At 38.1% G+C, this 23,079-nt stretch overlaps 1 protein-coding gene across 1 annotated transcript in view; it reads left to right on the forward strand.

Annotated features, from left to right (window-relative positions):
• The window catches only part of St6gal2 (ST6 beta-galactoside alpha-2,6-sialyltransferase 2), a 95,828-nt gene that overhangs the window by 57,775 nt on the left and 14,974 nt on the right, over positions 1-23,079 (forward strand). The window contains exon 6 of the mRNA XM_052192319.1: positions 6,956-7,130. Coding sequence (XP_052048279.1) covers positions 6,956-7,130 — 175 coding nt within the window. The remainder of the gene's footprint in view (positions 1-6,955; positions 7,131-23,079) is intronic.

Raw genomic sequence — 23,079 nt, forward strand, 5'->3', positions numbered from 1 at the left:
CCTAAGAATTTCATAAATTCATTGTTTTTAAAAGCTGAGTAGTATTCCATTGAGTAAATGTACCACATTTTCTGTATCCATTCCTCTGTTGAGGGACATCTAAGTTCTTTCCCGCTTCTGGTTATTATAAATAAGGTTGCTATGAAGATAGTGGAACATGTGTCCTAATTACATGTTGGAGAATCTTCTGTGTATATGCCTAGGAGTAGTACAGCTGGGTCCTCTCATAATACTTTGTCCAATTTTCTGATGTACCTCCATTCTGACTGGTGTGAGGTAGAATTTCAGAGTTGTTTTGATTTGCAATACCCTGATGACTAAGGATGTTGAACATTTCTTTGGGTGTTTTTCAGCAATTTGGTATTCCTCAGTTGAGAAATCTTCCTTTAGCTCTGTACACCATTTTTAATAAGGTTATTTGTTTCCCTGGAGTCTAACTTCTTGAGTTCTTTGTATATATTGGATATCAGCCTTCTATCTGATGTAGGAATGGTAAAGATCTTTTCCCAGTCTGTTGGTTGCTGTTGTGTCCTATTGACAGTGTCCTTTGCCTTACAGAAGCTTTGCAATTTTATGAGGTCCCATTTGTTAATTCTTGATCTTAGAACATAATCTATTGGTGTTCTGTTCAGGAAGTTTTCCCCTGTACCCATATGCTTGTGGTTTCCCCTGCTTTCTTTTCTATTAGTTTCAGTGTATCTGCTTTTATGTGGAGGTCCTTGATCCACATGGACTTGAGCTTTGTACAAGGAGATAAGAATGGATCGATTTGCATTCTTCTACATGCTGACGACCAGAAGAACCAGCACCATTTGTTGAAAATGCTGTCTTTTTTCCACTGAATGGTTTTAGCTCCTTTGTCAAAGATCAAGTGACCATAGCTATGTGGGTCCATTTCTGGATCTTCAATTCTATTTCATTGAACTCCTCGCCTATCATTGTAGCAATCCCATGAAGTTTTTTATCACAGGTGCTCTGTAGTACAGCTTGAGATCAGAGATGGCGATTCTGTCAGAATTTCTTTTATTGTTGAGAATAGTTTCCGCTATCCTGAGATTTTTGTTATTCTGGGTGAATTTGCAAATTGCTCTTTCTAGCTCTATGAAGAATTGTGTTGAAATTTTGATGGGGATTGCATTGAATCTGTATATTGCTTTTGGCAAGATGGTCATTTTTACTATATTAATCCTGCCAGTCCATGAGCATGAGAGATCTTTTCATCTGCTGGGATCTTCTTCGATTTCTTTCTTCAGAGACTTGAAGTTCTTGTCATACAGAAATTTCACTTGTTTAGTTAGAGTCACACCAAGGTATTTTATAATATTTATGACTATATTATGACTAATATTTGTAAAGGGAGTTATTTTTCTAATTTCTTTCTCAGCTTGTTTATCCTGAGTAGAGGAAGGCCATTGATTTGAGTTAATTTTATATTCAGCCACTTTGCTTAAGTTGTTTATGAATTTTAAGAGTTCTCTAGTGGAATTTTGGGCATCATTTAAGTATACTATCATCATCTTCAAATAATGATATTTTGACTTTTTCCTTTTCAATTTGTATCTCTTTGACCTCTTTTTGTTGTTGAATTGCTCTAGCTAGAACTTCAAGTATATTGAATATATATGAAGAGAGTGAACAACTTTGTCTAGTCCCTGATTTCAGTGGGATTGCTTTGAGTTTCTCTCCATTTTGTTTGATATTGGCTACTGGTTTTCTGTATATTGCTTTTACTATGTTTATGTATGGGCCTTGAATTCCTGATCTTTCCAAGACTTTTATAATGAGGAGGTGTTGGATTTTGTAAATGCTTTTTCAGCAACTAATGACATGATCATGTGGGTTTTTTTTCCTATGAGTTTGTTTATGTAGTGGATTACGTTGTATTTCTTTACACTGAACCATCCCTGCAACACTGGGATGAAGCCTACTTGGTCAAGATAGATGATCATTTTGATGTGTTCTTAGATTCAGATTGCAAGAATTTTATTGAGTATTTTTGCATTGATATTCATAAGGCAAATAGATCTGATGTTCTCTTTCATTGTAGGGTCTTTGTGTGGTTTAGGTATCAAAGTAATTGTGACTTCATAGAACTATTTGGGTAGTGTTCCTTCCTTTTCTGTTCTGTGGAATAGTTTGAAAAGTATTGCTATTAGGTCTTCTTTGAAGTTCGGATAGAACTCTGTACTAAACCCATCTGATCCTGGACTTTTCTTGGTAGTGAGACTACTGAAGACCGCTTCTATTTCATTAAGTGTTATGGGGCTGTTTAGATAGTTTATCTGATCCTAATTTAACTTTGGTACTTGGTATCTGTCTAGGAAATTGTCCATTTCATCTAGATTTTCCAGTTTTGTTGAATACAGGCTTTTGTAGTAGGATCTGATGATGTTTTGGATTTCCTCAGTTTTTGTTGTTCTGTATACCTTTTCATTTCTGATTTTGTTAATTTGGATACTGTCTCTGTCCCCTGTTTAGTCTGGCTAAGAGTTTATCTATTTTGTTGGTTTTCTCAAAGAACCAGCTCCTGTTTTCCTTTATTCTATGTATAGTTCTTTTTGTTTCTACTTGGTTGAATTCAGCCCTGAGTTTGATTATTTCCTGCCATCTACTCATCTTGGCTGTATTTGCTTCATTTTGTTCTAGAGCTTTCAGATGTGCTGTCAAGCTGCTAGTGTATGTTCTCTCCAGTTTCTTTTTGCAGGTACTCAGAGCTATGAGTTTTCCTCTTAGGACTGCTTTCAATGTGTCCCATAGGTTTCGGTATATTGTGGCTTCATTTTCATTAAATTCTAAAAAGTCTTTAATTTCATTCTTTATTTCATTCTTGACCAAGTTATCATTGAATAGAGTGTTGTTCAGCTTCCACATATTTGTGGGCATTCCGTTGTTTCTGTTGTTATTAATGCCTTAATCCATGGTGATCTGATAGGATGCATGCATTTATGTCACTTTTCTTGTATCTGTTGAGGCCTGCTTTGTGATAAATTATATGGACAATTTTGGAGAAGGTACCATAAGGTGCTGATAATAAGTTATATTTTTTTGTTTTAGGATAAAGTGTTCTATAGATATCTGTTAAATCCTCTTGGTTCATAGTTTCTGTTAGTTTCACTGTTTCTCTGTTTGGTTTCTGTTTCCATGATCTTTCAGTCGAGGAGAGTGGGGTGTTGAAGTATGATGTGCAATGCGTGTTTTGAGCTTCAGTAAAGTTTGTTTTATGAATGTGGGTGACCTTGCATTTGGAACATAGATATTCAGGATTGAGAGTTCTTCTTGGTATATTTTTCCTTTGATGAGTATGAAGTGTCCTTCCTTATCTTTTTTTTAAAATAACTTTAGGTTGAAAGTGGATTTTATTTGATATTAGAATAACTACTTCAGCTTGTTGTTTGGGACCATTTGCTTGGAAAATTGTTTCCCAGCCTTTTACTACAAGGTGTTGTATGTCTTTGTCACTGAGGTGAGTTTCTTGTGTGTAGCAAAATATTGGGTCCTGTTTATGTATCCAGTCTGTCAGCCTATATTTTTTATTGAGGAATTGAGTCCGTTGTTATTAAGAGATATTAAATAAGGAAAAGTGATTTTTGCTTCCTGGTATTATTGTTGTTAAAGGAGGAGTTATGTTTATGTGGCTGTCTTCTTATTGGTCTGTTAATGGAAGATTATTTTCTTGCTTTTTCTAGGGTGTAGCTTCCCTCCTTGTGTTGGAGTTTTCCATTTATTATCCTTTGAATGTCTGTATTTGTTGAAAGTTATTGTGTAAATTTGGTTTTGCCATGGAATATCTTAGTTTCTCCCTTTATGGTAATTTAGAGTTTTGCTGGGTATAGTAGCCTGGGCTGGCATTTATGTTCTCTTAGGGTCTGTATGACATCTGCTCAGGATCTTCTAGCTTCATAGTCCCTGGTGAGAAGTCTGGTGTAATTCCAGTAGGTCTTCCTTTACATGTTACTTGACCTTTTTCCCTTACTGCTTTTCGTATTCTTTGTTTTGTGCTTTTGGTGTTTTTATTATTATGTGACAGGAGGAATTTCTTTTCTGGTACAATCTATTTGGGGTACTGTAGGCTTCTTGTATGTCCATGGGCATCTCTTTCTTTGGGTTTGGGAAGATTTTTTTCTATAATTTTGTTGAAGATATTTACTGGCCCTTTAAGTTCGGAGTCTTCGCTCTCTTCTATTCCTGTTATCCTTAGGTTTGGTCTTATTGTATCCTGGATTTCTGAATGTTTTGGGTCAGGAGCTTTTAGCATTTTGCATCTTCTTTGACTGTTGTGTCAATGTTTTCTATGGTATCTTCTGCACCTGGGATTCTCTCTTCTATCTCTTGTATTCTGTTGTTGATGCTTGCATCCATGACTCATGACTTCTTTCCTAGGTTTTCTATGTCTAGAGTTGTTTCCCTTTATGATTTCTTTATTGTTTCTACCTCCGTTTTTAGATCCTGGATGGTTTTGTTCAATTCTTTCACCTGTTTTGTTTTGCTTTCCTGTAATTCTTTAAGGAAGTCTACCTGTTTACCTATGTTCTCCTGTATTTCTTTAAGGGACTTATTTATATTCTTAAAGACCTCAATCAGCATCATGAGATAGGATTTTAAATCCAACTCTTGCTTTTCCAGTGTTTTGGGGGTATCCAGGACTTGTTGTTGTGGGAGAACTGGGTTTTGATGTTGCCAAGTAGCCTTGGTTTCTGTTGGTAGTTTTCTTGTGCTTGCCTTTTGCCATCTGGTTATCTCTGGTTAGTTGGTCTTGGTCTCTCTGACTGGAGCTTGTCCTTCCTGGTTGCCTATAAGCCTGTATCTTCACTCCTTGGAGACCAACTCTTTTCTGGCAAGGTCTGTGTGCAGATGTCTGTGGAGCCGCTTGGCTCTCGGGTGCATATAGTGACTGGAAGGCTCCTACCCCAGCTGATCCACTGATCCTATGCCCTGTGTGCTCCTAGCAGTTCCTCTCCAGACAGATATTGGAGAGAAAGTGGAGATCTCACCTACAGGCTGAGAAGTGAAAGCACTGCTGGGAGATCACTTTCTCTTGGCAGGCTGCACACTGAAGGCTGTGAAGCCTCCTGGCTCCCTGGTGCAAATCAAGGATGATTTTCATTGGCTCTTTCTCATTGTGTTAAATTTTATGAAATAACCATTTATAAGAAAGTTGCATTTTTAAATTTCATAGCAAATTATTATCTTCCCAAGCAAAAAAACTGGCCATGTTGAATGGGACTTCATATGAAAAGCCAGTGGGCTCACTTGTTTTTTGTTTGTTTAGTTTTGTTTTGTTTTGTTTGTTTTTAAACTGGAATTGGAAAATTTTATGTTCACTCTAGTGAGTGAGCATTCTTGAATTGATTTACCAAACCAGGAACATACAAATTTCTTAAGATGAATGGATAAATGTGAGTGACAGATCTTTGCTCCTTCAGGGATCAATCATTTTTAGAACTGACCAGGATAGAATTGGTCATCAAGAGTAGAATGTGCTACTGTCCACATTGAACCTAAGGCAGGACATTTGCTTGACCTTATTACCAGTGTTTTTTTTGTTTGTTTGTCTGTTTTGTTAGTTTGTTTTGCCAGTGGTACAAATCAGAATCACTGGATCATTATTTTTTTGAAACCTGCCTGTCAAATTCAAATTTCCATTTCCAGAAGTGGAAAACATAGCCTCAACAGAATTATGTGGAAAACTCAATTCTCTCATAACCCTTAAACTAAGCAGCAAGTATCAATGGAGACTGAATATATATAGCTTTCTTCTCAAGCTGAAACACACAGACTTCAGTTTGCGTAGGATTTTAACTGACTGACGACTGGAGATGCTAACCTTTGTCTTCATCTGTTGGGAGCATCCAAGCCCTGGTCAGAGACAAACAGGGTTAAAGTACAAGCAACATTGCCATTGTGGTGAGAGATGGGCTACAAATGATGACTGGGAAGCAGACTAGAAAATACTTGAATGTTTCTTGGATCCCATTTTTCTTGTTTCTTTGCCATCTAGCTCTGAGAATTAAGAAGAAACCAAATACCTGTTTTTAAATAAACAGACCAGGTTCCTCAGCCAGTGTTACTTGGTAACTTAATATGTATTGATTGAATACCCATGCTGTCTATTTGGAGATACAGAGCTGACTAAACTAAGCTTCTTCCTATATCCTCCCCAAAATCCTACATCATTATGACACTTGCACATTTTTGAGGACTTTTGTTTTAAACCAGTTTTATCTGCTCTTTCACACAATACATACATGTATTTTATACAATAAATGCAGCTCCCCATTCTGGTGCTTATTAATAAATGTATGCCTTCATTTATCCACCATTATAAAGAAAGAAAAGTTTTCACCAACCCATGTCAATCCACCCCATAAGTTGTACAGTCTTCCTCCCAAACTAGAGAATGATACATTTTTTGCCACTGTTGTACAATATGGAAAATCTACCTTCAAGACATACTGCTTGAGTACCAGGAAACCACCATACTAGAGGATGAGCCAAATCTGACCATAGTTCTCATTATAAAACTGTAGTAGAACACAGTATGCCCATTGGAATTAACTGCTGGGACTCTTCATGCTGCCATGTTCTATTCATGGCAGACTTCTGGCCCAGACCTCTCAGAATTTTACTCTTTGACCTATGCAGAAAATGCTTGCCACCTCTTATCTAGACCCAGGTCTCACTTTACCACAAATAAACATCATTGGGAGAGGTTAGTGGGAGGAAAGTAAAGGGAAAATTGTATAATAAATAATTATAGAGTCAAAAATAAAAGAATTAATTAAAAGTACAGCATTATTCCTCCTAGGGCCAGAACTACAATCTCTCTTTGTACTTTCCCAGGTGACTGGATCCTTCCAAACCTTCCTGCTCTTGACTGGCCCTAGACATAGTCAGTGTTGTCTCCTTGTAACAACATGATCTATACTCAATTTGAACTGTTTGTATTTTGTTTCAGTGGTATAAGAAGCCAGATTACAACCTTTTCACTCCATACATCCAGCATCGCCGGAAATACCCAACTCAGCCATTTTACATTCTTCACCCCAAATTCATATGGCAGCTTTGGGACATTATCCAGGAGAACACAAGGGAGAAGATACAGCCCAACCCACCATCTTCTGGTTTTATTGGTAAGTGTGTCTAATAGTTGGAATGGTAGGGTGAGAACTCATTCTAAATAGAAAAAAAATAATAATAACAGGTAGTTTGAAATACTAACCGATAAAGGGGACATTGTTCAGTTTTGCATTACCAAATTTCCAACTGTTACACAGAACTCTCTCATTCTCATTCCTGACTGGTAGGTATGAACTTGTGTAACTGGGCAGTTATTCTGCCCTACAATGCACTGATGGGCTGTCTGTACTTTCATATCTTGTGCTTTGGTTAGGATGGTGAAGGGGAGATTCCACTGGGATTTCAAACTATGTACCCACCTGTGCTCTCTCTTTCACAGTGGAATCAAGATAGTTAGATTTCTCACAGGGCAACCTAAGCAGGCTAATGAAAGTATCTCAAAAGACGGGAACCTTCAGACCTAGGCATGAGGACCTGCACATGTGCTGTCTAACCCTTGATAGGAAGCACATTGAAGAATCTGTGGATTGTACCCATGTCAAATACATTCCCATTGCTAGTGGGGTTCCACACAGAAGGGGCACAGGGTGCTGTTTGACTGCTAGTGCACAGAGCAATAGTGAGGCTAGCCGAAAACAAAACATTGCACTGTCTATGTGAGAGAGTGCAACAGCTCCAGGCCAGCAGTGGAATTTCACACTTGATAATCATATGTGGCTTATACTCTTTGTCAGCTAGGTTTTGATATGCAAAGTTTATGTTGTTGCCACATTTTTCATATATATTTAGGCTTTTCACCCCCATTTCTATGATGTCTCCTGTGTAAGGTACAGGAAAATGTATCTTGAATCTCCTAAGGGACTACAAGAGGCTGAAACTGAACCAAAGGTATTATGTTTGTTGTCATCCTAAGTTCAGTAAGTCTGCAGTATTCATTTTGTTGCACAGAGGACCTCCATTAATAGAGGGGAGTTTGTAGAGGCAATATTAACTTCATTTAAATTAAGGACCCAGTACCCTGAAGTGAGGGTTACAGCTTTTGTAGTGTGTTTACAGCTTTACAATGACTTGAAATCCCAAGAAAACCTTACTGTTACTACTATTAAAGTCATGCCTTTGGAAGTTTCATTTGAAATCCCCAATTCTTCATCTTCATTTAGGAAAGAAAATGTAATTCACTTTTTAGCAAAGAGTAAATGTGTTAGAATAGTGATTATACTGCATTTGGGGATATGGCCCAAGTTTTTACATGTTATGGTTTTGTATATGCTTGGCCCAGGAAGTGGCGCTATTAGAAAGTGTGGCCCTGTTAGAGTAGGTGTGTCACTGTGGGTGTAGGCTTTGAGACTCTCATGTTAGCTGCCTGGAAGTGAGTATTCTACTAGCAGCCTTCAGATGAAGATGTAGAACTCTCAACTCCTCCTGTACTATGCCTTCCTGGATGCTGCCGGGATGCTGTCATGTTCCTGCTTTGATAATAATGGACTGAACCTCTGAACCTGTAAGCCAGCCCCAACTAAATGTTGTTCTTAGAAGAGTTGCCTTGGTCATGGTGTCTGTTCACAGCAGTAAAATCCTAACTAAGACATCATATCATCATCATATTTGATCAAGGCAAGAATTTAAAGCAAAATTAGAGGGCTTCACAATTGTGAAGATTTAGTCACATGATTATAGCCAATGCAGGTAATTTCCAAAGTGTTGAATGAGCTCAGGCATATAAATGAGCTCTCTCCGGGCTGTTCATTATGGATGTGGAGTTCTCAAAGACTCAGTGTTGTCTTTTAACTTTTTGTTCAAGAAATGAACTACAATTCATTACCATTGCAACAAAGTAATGCCCAGGATTGGGTTTGAGTTCTGTAACCTGCAGGCATTTGACCTTAACAAGTTGCTTAATCTCTTAGTCATCAGTATCTTCAAATAACACATAGTAATACAACCTTTTTAAGGTGAAGTAGGTGAAGTAGCTGCACAACTTACAACTGTTATTTTCTATCACTGTCTTGTCCAGTGCATCATCTGATAGCCACATGACTACTTAAATTTCAATTAATTATAATTAAATAGCAAATCAAATCTGTTTCTGAGGCCTGCTAGCATTATTTCATGTACTCAGTTGCAGTACCCCCCTGGTGGCTTCCATATTATACAGTACTAATTGGGAGCAGTTTTATTGTCACAGAGCACTACTAAGTTTTACTAATATAAAGAAACTAAAGTTCAGCAAATTGATAAGAACACTTGCTGCCTCTGAGCCTCACCACATTGAAGGATGTGAGATTCTTACCACTATGAGCAATGGTAGCAACCTGGGTTACTTTTAGCAGCACCCTCTGGGCACCCCCATGTTGACTTTGTACTTCCTCTTTGATCTGGATGACATGGAGTTTGTCTGTTCAGTTATTTGATGTTTACCAATAGCTGTAGAATGATGTCAACCACACCTCACTCCCTCTCCCTTGAAAGCTTTCTGTGAAATTAATAAGTTGTGCGGTTTTTTTGTTTGTTTGTTTTGTGGCTGTGGCAAAAGTCTTCTAATTAAGGTTGAAGTCCACCATGACCAGAAAGCCTCTAGGCTCATGGAAATATGGGAGACTCTCTTCATTAGTGGTCACTCTCCTTCTCTGACCTTGTCTGGAGAATTCTAAGCACCCCCATATGCCTCTATTTGAGGAATGCCAGGTAGCCTTAGTTAGATTTCAGGAATACTTTCCTTTCTCCTGATAAGAACCTGAGATTCCTAAAATGGTTTCTTGTGCTAATGATACACTTCTGTACCCTGAGCCCTCAGCCAAAGATGCTACTACCCTCAATCCCCCAAAATTTGATAAGCCTTGAATTACTCTAAGTAAAGTTGATCTGCCTTCTGATAGCCAGTCCTGGTGTGGTCAATCACTGTACATACTCACATGGCTTCTGAATCATCCCACTACTCCTAGTCAAATTTGCTCCTTTTGCCCTCATAGACTGTATTAGTCAATGCTCTATGGAAGCATGGAGAAATACAGTTGCTGTGACCAAAAGTATGTTCCAAATGCCCTTTCCTGTTCTAAAGTCTTGCTGAAGTGTCAACTTGATTAATCAGCATCTGTTATCTCTAACTATAAGGATCAGCTCCTGAACAAAACCCATTTCACAGGGGCAAAGTGGGTTAGAATGTTTTAGTATATACTCATCCCTGTACTTGGGAGCTGGTCAGCAAGCAGGTCCTCACCCAGAGGTGTCCAAGGCAGGCCCTCCTCACACTGCACTACACTCCTGTCTACTACTCTGTTGGGCGAAGCACTGGGAGTCACTTCCTTCACTAACAGCAGTCCAAATGTGTGGAGTAGTTTCACATGTGATTGTTCATACAACAAACAACATGCATTTTCTTACACATGCTCAGGAGTTTGTGCACATGAAGTGGAGGGATCTCATAAGCTCACTATTTTAATCAAGAAACACCTATCTTTGTACAGAAATGAATCCAGTGGGGGATAGACTCTCAGAAAGATTCTCCCGAACCCCAAAATATAGTGCTATGGTTCCACGGAGAGGCTTGTTCTGGAATATGGATCTGTCACATAAGAAGAAGCCATGCTCATCAGTGGTACAACAGATACTGAGCACTTCCTGTGCTTCAAACACAAGTCTGAGACCTGAGGTAGTGAAAAATAACTATCTTGTTGCTTCAAGAATGTTACAAGGCACTATGGAGGCACCATTTAGGCCTTTTCCATGTCCACCCAAGTTCCCTAAAATGACATTGAGGGCTCCCCATTAGCTCTTAACTTAATATTAACCCATTTATATTAATCTAAGATCTTCCACTTGCCTCGATACCGCTCATTAGTTTCATATGTCTAACTTACCTCTGAGCCCAGGTGGCAGATCCTCCTGACTGTTTCCCAGAGTTCCCCTCTCTATGCTGAATGTCCCATCCTCTAATCCTGCCTCTACTTACCATCCATCAGCTTTTTATTGGCAGTCTTTTCACAGTGCGTAGAGATTATCTCTACAGTGTCTTTTTGTGTTTATGATCAGGTTCTTGTCCTTAGGCTGGTACATAATAGGTGGATGCCCTCCATAATCTAGGTTCTTCATTCACATATCCACTAGCTGAAAATAGTTTTGAAAAATAAATTTTGTCTATGTGCAGACCTTTCCTCTTGCAGACCTACTCCCCAAACAATAGCATCAATGTGCATTATTTTGGTTATTAAAAGCCATCTAGAGTACATAAAATGCACTGGAATTTGTGTGCATAGAGATATAGGATGTTATGATATCTTAGACGTTGCTTGAACAGCTTTGGGTTGGAATATCTGAACAGGACCCTAGGTCTAGTTCCACAGAGAGTGAGGAATGAGAGTATTTGTTGAATGAACGAGTTTTTGCTCTCAGGGTCTCAAAGTCAACATGTCCTACATCACCTACCTATATTAGTAATACATTTCTGCAAGGCAGAGCTCAACAAGTGACAAGAATGATCAGTAGGCATGACCTTACAGACTTTGTACAAGTTAATAATATGGAGACAGATGGTGTGGATGATTCTGGATCACAGTTTTTTGAGAACTTGTAATCAACCATCTCTGCTAGGCTGTCATACTGCCTGTATTCTTTCTGCTACAGAGGGGTCAGTATTCTTGCTGTGAGAGGCAGACAGGAGCCATTGAGAGCCAGTTGGGAAGGTAGCTTCTGAAGCCTTTCAAACCAAGGATTTCTAGTAAGTGGAAGAGGTTGGAGTTCCCATTCCTTATAGTCTCAAATGACACTGATGCTGGTTCTGGGGTATTCAGATCCCCACTCTCAATGTTAGGGAAAGGATCAAAGTTGCAGGGAACTGTAAAAGTCTAGTCTGTAAGTTCTGTACTGATAGATACCACGGGAGAACCTAGAACTCATACCCCCCTTCTACCTATCACTTAAGTATGCCATGCTTAAACACAAGTGTTATAAATATTTTTATTAATGTTTACTTTAAATAGTACAAGATTTTAAAAAGCATAACGTGTATTGTTCTCTTTGGAAATGGTGTAACATTAAATCTTCCATTCTGTTTCTACTAGACATTAATTGCATTTGTATCCTTATTTTCCCTTTCTTTAACTCACAAATGGACAAACAAAATTTAAACATAATCATCCATATATTGTATTAAGTTTCTGTTGGTATATATTTGTTTCCTGGACATAGGACTTTCTTGAAGGTCAGCTGTGTTTGATCTCCTACATACCCAGTCTTCTCCCGATTCATCCCCCTGTTGTTGTGTATGGCTTGTCTCCTTCATTCCCCTAATTTTCTTTTGCTTTCACACATGCTGTTTTATGTGTCTATAACATATATAGGATCGAAAATGATAAGAAATGTGTATAACCAGGATCGGAGAATGTGTGTACATGATAAAGGGGACCTATTAGATTGGCTTGCACAGCAGGAGCCAGGTAGCTCAACAGCAGTAGAGGGAAGAATCGTCTAGAAGGCCTGCTTAGGTGCAGGCTGCCTGGTGAGCCCAGAGCTATGGCAACATTGGGACTAGATCCCAGCAAGGGACTAAACCTTTTCCTCCTTGCTTTATAATCTGCACATTATCATAATTAGTTTCTCCAGGGAACCACATTTGAACAAAAGTGCTTTATTTACAACAATATTCTTGGAAATAATAAGGCTTCTTTAATTAGTTAAGGAAGTGCTCTATAGCCTCTTCTTCACACCTCAGTTTTGGGCAATTGCATCTTTCAGAGGTTTGCAGTTTGTGTTCATAGAGTTTATGAAAGCTAGTGATTTATTAGCACTTTAAATTAATAATTAGTGGGATGGAAAGATGGCTGAGCAGCTAAGAGGATCTGTTACTCAGAAAGGTTGGGCTCCATTCTCCCAAAACTTATGACAGCAAACAACCATCTGTAACTCCTCTTCCAGTAGATCTGGTGCCCTTTTCTGATCTCCACAGGCTCCTGAATGCGAGCACATAAACTCACACAGACAAACACACATACATATAAATAAAAAAATCAATCTTTAAATAATAAGAATAAATGAACTAGAGAACATATGTAAAGATTTATAATTATTAATGTAAATACATATTCACAATGAATGAATTAAATTATATTTTATGCATAAATATTAATAAGATACTTATTAAACTTTTTCTGTCTATAATGTCAATTCTTTGAAATTCTGGATGAGTACATTATTATCATTTTTTCTACATTTTTTTAGGTATATTCTTTATTTACATTTCAAATGTTGTCCCCTTTCCTTGTTATCCCCTCCCCCAAAAATCCCATAAGCCATCTCCCCTTCTGCAATCAACCCACCCCTGCTTCCCTGTCCTGGTATTCCTCTACACTACAGTATCAAGTCTTTCTAGAACCAAGGGCCTCTCCCCCATAAGAGAGGCATACAATAAGATTGTCCTATGCTGCCTATGGTCTGGGGCCATGAGTAGCCCCAAGTGTACTTTTTGGTTGATGGTTTTGTCCCTGGGAGCTCTGGGAGTACTTGGTGACTCGTTTTGTTGTTTCTCCTATGGTACTGCAAACCCCTTCAGCTCCTTGGGTCCTTTCTCTATCTCATCCACTGAGGACCCTGTGCTCAGTTCAATGTCTGGCTGAGAGTGTCCCCCTCTGTATTTGTCATGCACTAGCAGAGCCTCCCAGGTGACAGCTATATCCGTGCCTGTCAGCAAGTACTTATGGGCATCCACAATAGTATCTGGGTTTTGTAATGGGATGGATTCCTAGGTGGGGTAGTATCTGGATGGATTTTCCTTCAGACTCTGCTCCACACTTTGTATCTCCTTCTATGGGTATTTTGTTCCTCCTTCTAAGAAAGGCTAGAATATTTTGTTCTTCCTCCTTCTTGAGCATCATTTGATATGTGAATTGTGTCTTGGGTATTCCAAGCTTCTAGGCTAAAATCCACTTATCAGTGAGTGCACACCATGAGTGTTCTTTTGTAATTGGGTTACCTCACTCAGGATGATATTCTCCAGTTCCATCCATTTGTCTAAGAATTTCATGAATTCATTGTTTTTATGGATGAAGAGTACTCCATTGTGTATATATACCACATTTTCTGTATTCATTCTTCCATTGAGGGACATCTGGGTTCTTTCCAGATCTATCCTACAAATTAGCAACCCTGTCTGTCAAAATATTTTGAAGGAGCATTATTTAAAATATGAATGTTTATTATAGTTAATCATTAAAAATTAACTCAAATTACATATTAATACCTGAAAATTACCTTTGAAACATTTAAAAGTAACTCTGGATCTATTTTGACTTGATCACATGGTTATTACTTAAAAGTAAGTGAAAAAACTTACTTTTTAAAAAATGGTGTGTATGTCTGTGTCTCTGTGTGTGACGGTGTGTATGTGTCTGTGTGGTTGCATATATATCCCATACCACATATGTGGAGGTCAAAAGACAATTTGTGGGAGTTGATTTTGTATTTCCACCATGTCTATCCTGGGAATCAAGCTTACTAGCTTTGGTGCCAGGACACACTAAGTTGTCTCGCTGATGTCAAAAAATACACTTACTTTTCCCCAAAATCCATTTCATGGGCATGTTAGTCAAAAGAAGCCTGGAGATATTATTTGTTCTCACATAGACATAAGCAGAACACTTTCACTAAACGTTAATAAAAGTTGCTGTATACTATGTTAATTAGGTTTGCTTGGCAACAATTTTGGGTCTGGATCTTAATACGTGGTCTGCTTCAGACCTCTGAGTGCTGAATGTACTGGTGGTAGGCAGCTTTTTATAATTTTAAAGAATCTCCTATAAGTTTTCAACTCTATAAAAGGTAGTAAATAACATTATTAATTAAATGTTTAAACATTTTGAAAAACACCAAATAATTCTCCTCATCCTTCCTAGCACAACCTTCCTGATTTTATTTTATATTATAATGCATGACTCTATGACATCTAAATATGACAAATGTGCCTCCAGTGAGCTCTCACAGGGCCAGAACACATTCACAATTTCAAGGGAAAATGAGTGGGTGGGACATAGATTTTTCAATTTCTGGACCATCATCATTGTAATATTTATCTCCTGCAGGATGCTCACCTTCTCCTGTGTTGCTTTGTAATCATGATGTTGAAGTCTACAAAGAACAGAATAGAATCAGGGACAGAACTTGATAGCTCTTAACCCCATTTTTTTTAAATCCATGAAAAAGCCTTTGTAATAACATTTTCATGTAACTAAGAACAATAATTTCCTATTGTAGTAATACTTATCTGTAACTCTGCTATGCTTCATGTAAAGATTTGTTAGAGGTGAAATAATACCATATTCCCAAACAAAAACAGACTGTTTCCTTGTTAAATGCCTAGTCAAGGTAAAAGTAGCGTTTGATGTTTCAAAGGGCATAGAGGTAGTTACAGACCATAATTGTTATCTGTCTGTCTTTGTTTGTTTTAATTTTGTTTGGCTTTATTCTTTTCTTATATAATACATCATGACTGAAGCCTCTGCTCTCTCCTCTTCTCCAAAACCCCCTCCTGTCTCCTCCAGATCCACTGTTCTTCCTCTCTTCAGAAAAAAAAAAAAAAACAGGCTTCCCAGTGATATCTACCAAACTTAGTGTAACTAGATGCAATAAGATAGGCATAAGAGAGGACAGATTGTAGGAGCCAGAGGTGTTGGGGGACACCAGGAGAACATGGCCCACAGAATCAACTAAGCAGGGCTCATGTGAGCATACAGAGAATGAAGCAGCAACCACGGAGCCTGACTGGTCCACACAAGGTCATCTGCATACATGCTGTGGTTCATTAGCTTGTGGTTTTTGTTGCACTCCTAACATTAGGAGTGTGGGTTGCTCTAATTCTTTTGCCTGTCCATGGGACCCTTTTTCTGCTACTACTTTTTTTATTGTTCACTCATCCTTGATATGAGGATATATACCTTCTCTTCATCCAATTTTTTATTACTTTTTGTTAAATATATTCTTTGTTTACAATTCAAATGATTTCCCCTTTCCTGGCACCCAGCCCCATGAAAATCCCATAAGTGATCTCCCCTCCCCCCCACCCCCCCTACCCCCCCCCACTTCCCAATGAACTTGTCCTGGTATTCCCCCACACTGATGCATCAAGCCTTTCCAGGACCAAGGGTCTCTCCTCTCTTTGATGTCCAACAAGGCCATCCTCTGCTGCCTATGTGTCTGGAGCTATGGGTAGCACCATATGTACTATCTGGTAGATAGTTTTGTCCCTGGGAGTAGTGAGTGGTTCAGATCCTTGTTCCTCTGTGGCACTGCAAACCCTTCAGCTCCTTGGGTCCTTTCTCTAGCTCCCCCACTGGGGACTCTGTGCTCAGTACAATTGCTGGCTGAGAGTGTCCCCTCTGTATTTGTCATGCACTAGCAGAGCCTCCCAGGTGACAGCTATATCTGGCTCCTGTCAGCAAGCACTTGTGGGCATCTATAATAGTTTCTGGATTTTGTAACTGTATATGGGATGGATCACTAGGTGAAGTAGTCTCTTTCCCTCAGACTCTGCTCCATACTTTGTCTCTATATCTCCTTCTGTGGATATGTTGTCCCCCTTCTAAGAAGGACCAGAGTACCCATACTTTGTTCTTCCTTCTTCTTGGGCATCATTTGATCTATGAATTTTGACTTGGGTATTCCAAGCTTCTGGACTAATATCCACTTATCAGTCAGTACATACCATCTGTGTTCTTTTGTGATTGGGTTGCCTCACTTAGGATGGTATTTTCCAGTTCCACCCATTTGCCAATGAATTTCATTAATTCATTGCTTTTAATAGCTGAGTAATATTCCATTGTGTAAATATACCACATTTTTGTATCCTCCATTGAGGGACATCTGGGTTCTTTAAAGTTTCTGGCTATTATAAATAGGGCTGCTGTGAACGTAGTGGAGCATGTGTCCTTATTGCATGCCGGGGAATCCTCTGGGTATATGCACAGGAGTACTCCAGTAGTATTATGCCCAATTTTCTGAGGGACCACCAGACTGATTTCCAAAGTGGTTGTGCCAGCTTGCAATCCCACCAGCACTGGAGGAGTGTTCCTCTTTCTCTACATCCTTGCCAGCACCTGCTTTCTCATGAGTTTTTTATCTTAGCCATTCTGAGCTGTGTTGTTTTGATTTGCATTTCCCTGATGACTAAGAATGTTGAACATTTTTTAGCTGCTTCTCAGCCATTTGATATTCTTCAAGTGAAAATTCTTTGTTTAGCTCTATACCCCATTTTTAACAGGGGCATTTTGCTCTCTGGAATCTAATTTCTTGAGTTCTTTATATATATTGGATATTAGCCCTCTGTGTGATGTAGAGTTAGTAAAGATCTTTTCCCAATTTGTTGGTTGCCAAATTTGTTGGTTTGTCCTATTAACAGTGTCCTTTGCCTTACAGAAACTTTGTAATTTTATGAGGTCCCATTTGTCTATTCTTGATCTTAAAGCATAAGCTATTGGTGTTCTGTTCAGGAAATTTCCCCATGCCCATGAGATCAAAGCTCTTCTCCAGTCTTTGTTCTATTAGTTTCAGTGTGTCTGGTTTTATGTAGAGGTCCTTGATCAACTTGGACTTGAGCTTAGTACAAGGAGATAAGAATGGATTGATTTGCATTCTTCTACCTGCTAGCCACCAGTTGAACCAGCACCATGTTTTGAAAAGGCTATCTTTTTTCCACTGGATGGTTTTAGCTCCTTTGTCAAAGATCAAGTGACCATAGGTGTGTAGGTTCATTTCTGGGTCTTCACTTCTATTCAATTGTTCTACCTACCTGTCACTGTACCAATACCATGCAGTTTTTAACACTATTGCTCTATAGTACTGCTTGAGGTCTAGGATACTGATTCCCCAGGAAGTTCTTTTACTGTTGACAATAGTTTTTGCTATCCTGGGGTTTTTGATATTCGAGATGAATTTTAGAATTGCTCTTTCCAACTCTGAGTTATTTATGTCTTTCTTGAAACCCTCTATCAGCATCATGGGCTGTGATTTTAAATCCAAATCTTGCTTTTCCAGTGTGTTGGGGTATCCAGGACTTGCTGTTGTGGAAGAATTGGGCTCGGATGGTACCATGTTGCCTTGATTTCTGTTAGTAATGTTCCTATATTGCCATCTGGTTAACTCTGGTGTTAGTTAGTGCTGCTGTCTCTGGCTGGTGCTTGTCCCTCCTGTGTGCCTGCAAGTCTGTCTCAGCAAGTTATCCCATTTTTATTGTTGATTTTTTATTTATTTTTTTCAGGAGTCCTTGATATCATGGAGCAATTATGTCAATGAATCATTGCTCTAATCATACAGTAATCATAACCTAATCTAATCATAATTATTTTATTATATAAACCAACAACTTTCCATTTTCCAAAGGTATTTTCTACTGATAATGTTGTAAGAAATACTTCTAAAATTCACAAAAGCAAGCATTGTAATTTCAGGCTGTTTAGTACAGATATAAGGATAATTAAAAATATTTGTATATGTGACATAAATTTTTCTTTCCTTCCAATTATTCCTTAAACCCCAAACCTTATGGTTAGGTGACCATTGTGAGTATACATACACATTTCCAACAGTCATCAAGTTGCATTTTCAATTATTCAGAATCTATGCACGGGGTATACTAGAAGACACTCTGGAGATATAGTATGGCTAAAGACTTCCAAGAGAAGCAGTAAGATTACTTTTACACCTGCTTAGCTACATAGTGCTATTAATTAACTAATGCAAACAGGATGATTTAGATGACCCAAAAGAAACCATTTCTTTGGACAGTGTTTTAGTCTTTCAACATTTCTTTTTTCCATCCCTACTTAGATAATAGTGAATGCTCCTTGGAACTTGACATGAAGTCATTAATTTTGCTGTAGACTATTTGAGTAGAGAATGCTTTACTTGGACTCCTACAGCATTTCTTTGCCCACATGAGGTTAATTATTTCTATAGAGAGTGGATGAACTCACTCAAAGTCAGAAAGCCTGGGTCACTGCTAGTAGTGTTCATAAAGTGCCCAAGCAATTCAAGAAAATCCAGGCTTCTTCATTTTAACAGGTAACATACAGCCAGAAGTCTAATATAACAAATACTGGGCTGGTTTTAAATATTACTACTGCCAATTTTTTAAATTTATAAATCAGTAACATTCCATCTATATTTTTCAAAGGCAGCCTCTACTGATGATATTGTAAGTAATATTTATAAAATTCAAAATAATACATTATTGCCATTTTATTATATAAACCAACAACTTTCCATTTTCCAAAGGTATTTTCTTCTGATAATGTTGTAAGAAATACTTCTAAAATTCACAGAAACAAGCATTGTAATTTCAGGCTGTTTAGTACAGATATAAGGATAGTATGCTTGAAAATAATTCATAATTTCCTTTTTAATTTTATATTGAATTTTTAGGATCCAGTTTTCCAATATGCTGCTCAAACAGAATACTAATGGAAAAATAACAAGCCAATTAAGTCCTTATTTATGAGGGTATAAAATGTAATAGAACCCTTTGCATTTTTCTATAAATAATGAATCAAATAACATAATATAAATAAACTAAAAATTGGCCTTCAAATATTATTGCATGTATTATATTTTTGAGGTGGTAAATGCATTTTAAACTACTTTTTTATATATATTTTTTATTTTCTATATTATTTGTTTACATTCCAAATGATTTGCCCTTTCCCGGATCCCCCCTCCCCATATGTCCCATAAACCTTCTTCTCTCCATCCATTCTCCAATCACCTCCCTCCTTTTTCTCTGTCCTTATATTACCCTCCAATGCTAGGTCAATCCTTTCCAGGATCAGGACCCTCTCCATAATTCTTCATGGGAGTCATTTGTTATGCGATTTGTGCTTTGGGTATTCAGGGCTTCTGGGCTAATTAATATCCACTTATCAGAGATTGCATTCCATGTGTATTCTTTTGTGATTGGGTTACCTCACTTACGATGATATTTTCCAGATCAAACCATTTGCCTAAAAATGTTGTGAATTCATTGTTTCTAATGGCTGAGTAGTATTCCATTGTGTAAATATACCACATTTTCTGTATCCATTCCTCCTTTGAGGGGCATCTGGGTTCTTTCCAGCTTCTGGCTATTATAAATAAGACTGCTATGAACATAATGGAGCATGTGTCCTTATTGCATGCAGGGGAATCCTTTGGGTATATGCCCAGGAGAGGTATAGCAGGGTCCTCCAGAAGTGTCATGTCCAGTTTTCTGAGGAACCGCCAGACTGATTTCTAAAGTGGTTGTACCAACTTACAGCCCCACCAGCAGTGGAGGAGTGTTCCTCTTTCTCCACATCCTCCACACCTGCTGTCTCCTAAGTTTTTGACCTTAGCCATTCTGACTGATGTAAGGTGAAATCGCAGGGTTGTTTTGATTTGCATTTCCCTAATAACTAATGATGTTGTCCAAACTTCTTCAGGTGAAAATTCTTTGTTTAGATCTGTACCCCATTTTTAATAGGGTTATTTGGTTCCCTGGGGTCTAACTTCTTGAGTTCTTTGTATATATTGGATATTAGCCCTCTATCAGATGTAGGGTTAGTGAATATCCTTTCCCAATTTGAAGGTTGCCGTTTTGTCCTTTTAACAGTGTCCTTTGCCTTACAGAAACATTGTAATTTTATGAGGTCCCATTTGTCAATTCTTGATCTTAGAGCATAAGCTATTGGTGATCTGTTCAGGAACTTTTCCCCTATGCCCATATCCTCAAGGGTCTTCCCCAGTTTCTTTTCTATTAGTTTCAGTGTGTCTGGTTTTACATGGAGGTCCTTGATCCATCTGGAGTGAAGTTTAGTACATGGAGATAAGAATGGATCAACTCACATTCTTCTGTATGCTGACCTCCGATTGAAACAGCACCATCTCTTGAAAAGGCTATCTTTTTTTCCACTGGATGTTTTCGGCTCCTTTGTCGAAGATCAAGTGACCATAGCTGTGTGGATTCATTTCTGGATCTTCAATTCTATTCCATTGGTCCACTTGTCTGTCACTGTGCCAATACCATGCAGTTTTTAACACGATTGCTCTGTAGTATTGCTTGAAGTCAGGGATACTGATTCCCCCAGAATTTCTTTTGTTGTTGAGAATAGTTTTAGCTATCCTGGGTTTTTTTGTTTTTCCAGATGAATTTGAGAATTGCTTTTTCTAACTCTGTGAAGAACTGAGTTGGGATTTCGATGGGGATTGCATTGAATCTGTAGATCTTTTGGCAAGATGGCCATTTTAACTATATTAATCCTGCCGATCCACGAGCATGACAGATTTTTCCATTTTCTGAGGTCTTCTTCGATTTCCTTCTTCAGAGACCTGAAGTTCTTGTCATATAGATCTTTCACTTGTTTGGTTAGAGTCACACCAAGATACTTTATATTGTTTGTTGCTATTGTGAAGGGTGTCATTTACCTAACTTCTTTCTCAGCCTGCTTATCCTTTGAGTATAGGAAGGCAACTGATTTGCCTGAGTTGATTTTATAACCAGCCACTTTGCTGAAGTTGTTTATCAGCTGTAGGAGTTCTCTGGTGAAGGTTTTCAGGTCACTTAAGTAGACTATCATGTCATCTGCAAATAGTAATAATTTGACTTCTTCCTTTCCAATTTGTATCCCCTTGACCTCCTTATGTTGTCTATTGCTCTAGCTAGAACTTCAAGTACTATATTGAAAAGATATGGAAAAAGAGGACAGCCTTGTCTAGTCCCTGATTTTAGTGGGATTGCTTTAAGTTTCTCTCCATTTAGTTTGATGTTGGCTACTGGTTTGCTGTATATTGCTTTAACAATGTTTAGGTATGGGCCTTGAATTCCTGTTCATTCCAAGACTTTTAGTATGAACGGATGCTGGATTTTGTCAAATGCTTTTTCTGCATCTAAAGAGATGATCATATAGTTTTTTTCTTTGAGTTTCTTTATGTAGTAGATAGCATTAATGGATTTCCTTATATTGAACCATCCCTGCATCCTGGGGATGAAGCCTACTTGATCATGGTGTATGATCGTTTTGATGTGTTCTTGGATTCAGTTGGCAAGAATTTTATTAAGTATTTTTGCATCAATATTCATAAGAGAAATTGGCCTGAAGTTCTCTTTCTTTGTTGGATCTTTGTGTGGTTTTGGTATCAGTGTAATTGTGGCTTCATAGAACTAGTTGGGTAGAGTTCCTTCTGTTATTATTTTGTGGAATAGTTTGAAGAGTATTGGTGTTAGGTCTTCTATGAAGGTCTGATAGAATTCTGCACTGAAGCCATCTGGTCCCGTGCTTTTTTTTGGTTGGGAGACTTTCTATGACCCTTTTTATTTCTTCAGGTGTTATGGGACTGTTTAGTTGATCTATTTGATCCTGATTTAGTTTTGGTGTTGGATATCTGTCTAGGAAACTGTCCATTTCCTACAGATTCTCCAGTTGTGTTGAGTATAGGCTTTTGTAGTAGGATCTAATGATTTTTTGAATTTCCTCAGTAACTGTTGTTATATCTCCCTTTTCATTTCTAAGTTTGTTAATCTGGATACTGTCTTTGTGCCCTTTGGTTAGTCTGGCTAAGGGTTTATCTTATCTTGTTGATTTTCTCAAAGAACCAGCTCCTGTTTTTGTTGATTCTTTGTATGGTTCTCTTTGTTTCTACTTGATTGATTTCTGCCTTGAGTTTGATGATTTCCTGCCTTCTACTCCTCCTGGGTGAAATAGCTTCTTTTTGTTCCAGGGCTTTCAAGTGTGTCGTTAATCTGTTAGTGTATGCTCTCTCCATTTTCTTTTTGGAGGCACTCAGGGCTATGAGTTTTCCTCTTAGCATTCTTTCATTGTGTCCCATAGATTTGGGTATGTTGTGTCTTCATTATCATTAAGTTCTAAAAAGTCTTTAATTTCTTTCTTTATTTCTTCCTTGACCAAGGTATCATTGAGTAGAATATTGTTCAGTTTCCACGTGTATGTGGGTGTTCTGTTGTTTTTATTGCTATTGAAGACCACTTTTACTCCATAGTGATCTGATAGGAGG

The sequence above is a fragment of the Apodemus sylvaticus genome, chromosome 9, assembly GCF_947179515.1.
Source record: "Apodemus sylvaticus chromosome 9, mApoSyl1.1, whole genome shotgun sequence".
NCBI lineage: Eukaryota > Metazoa > Chordata > Mammalia > Rodentia > Muridae > Apodemus > Apodemus sylvaticus.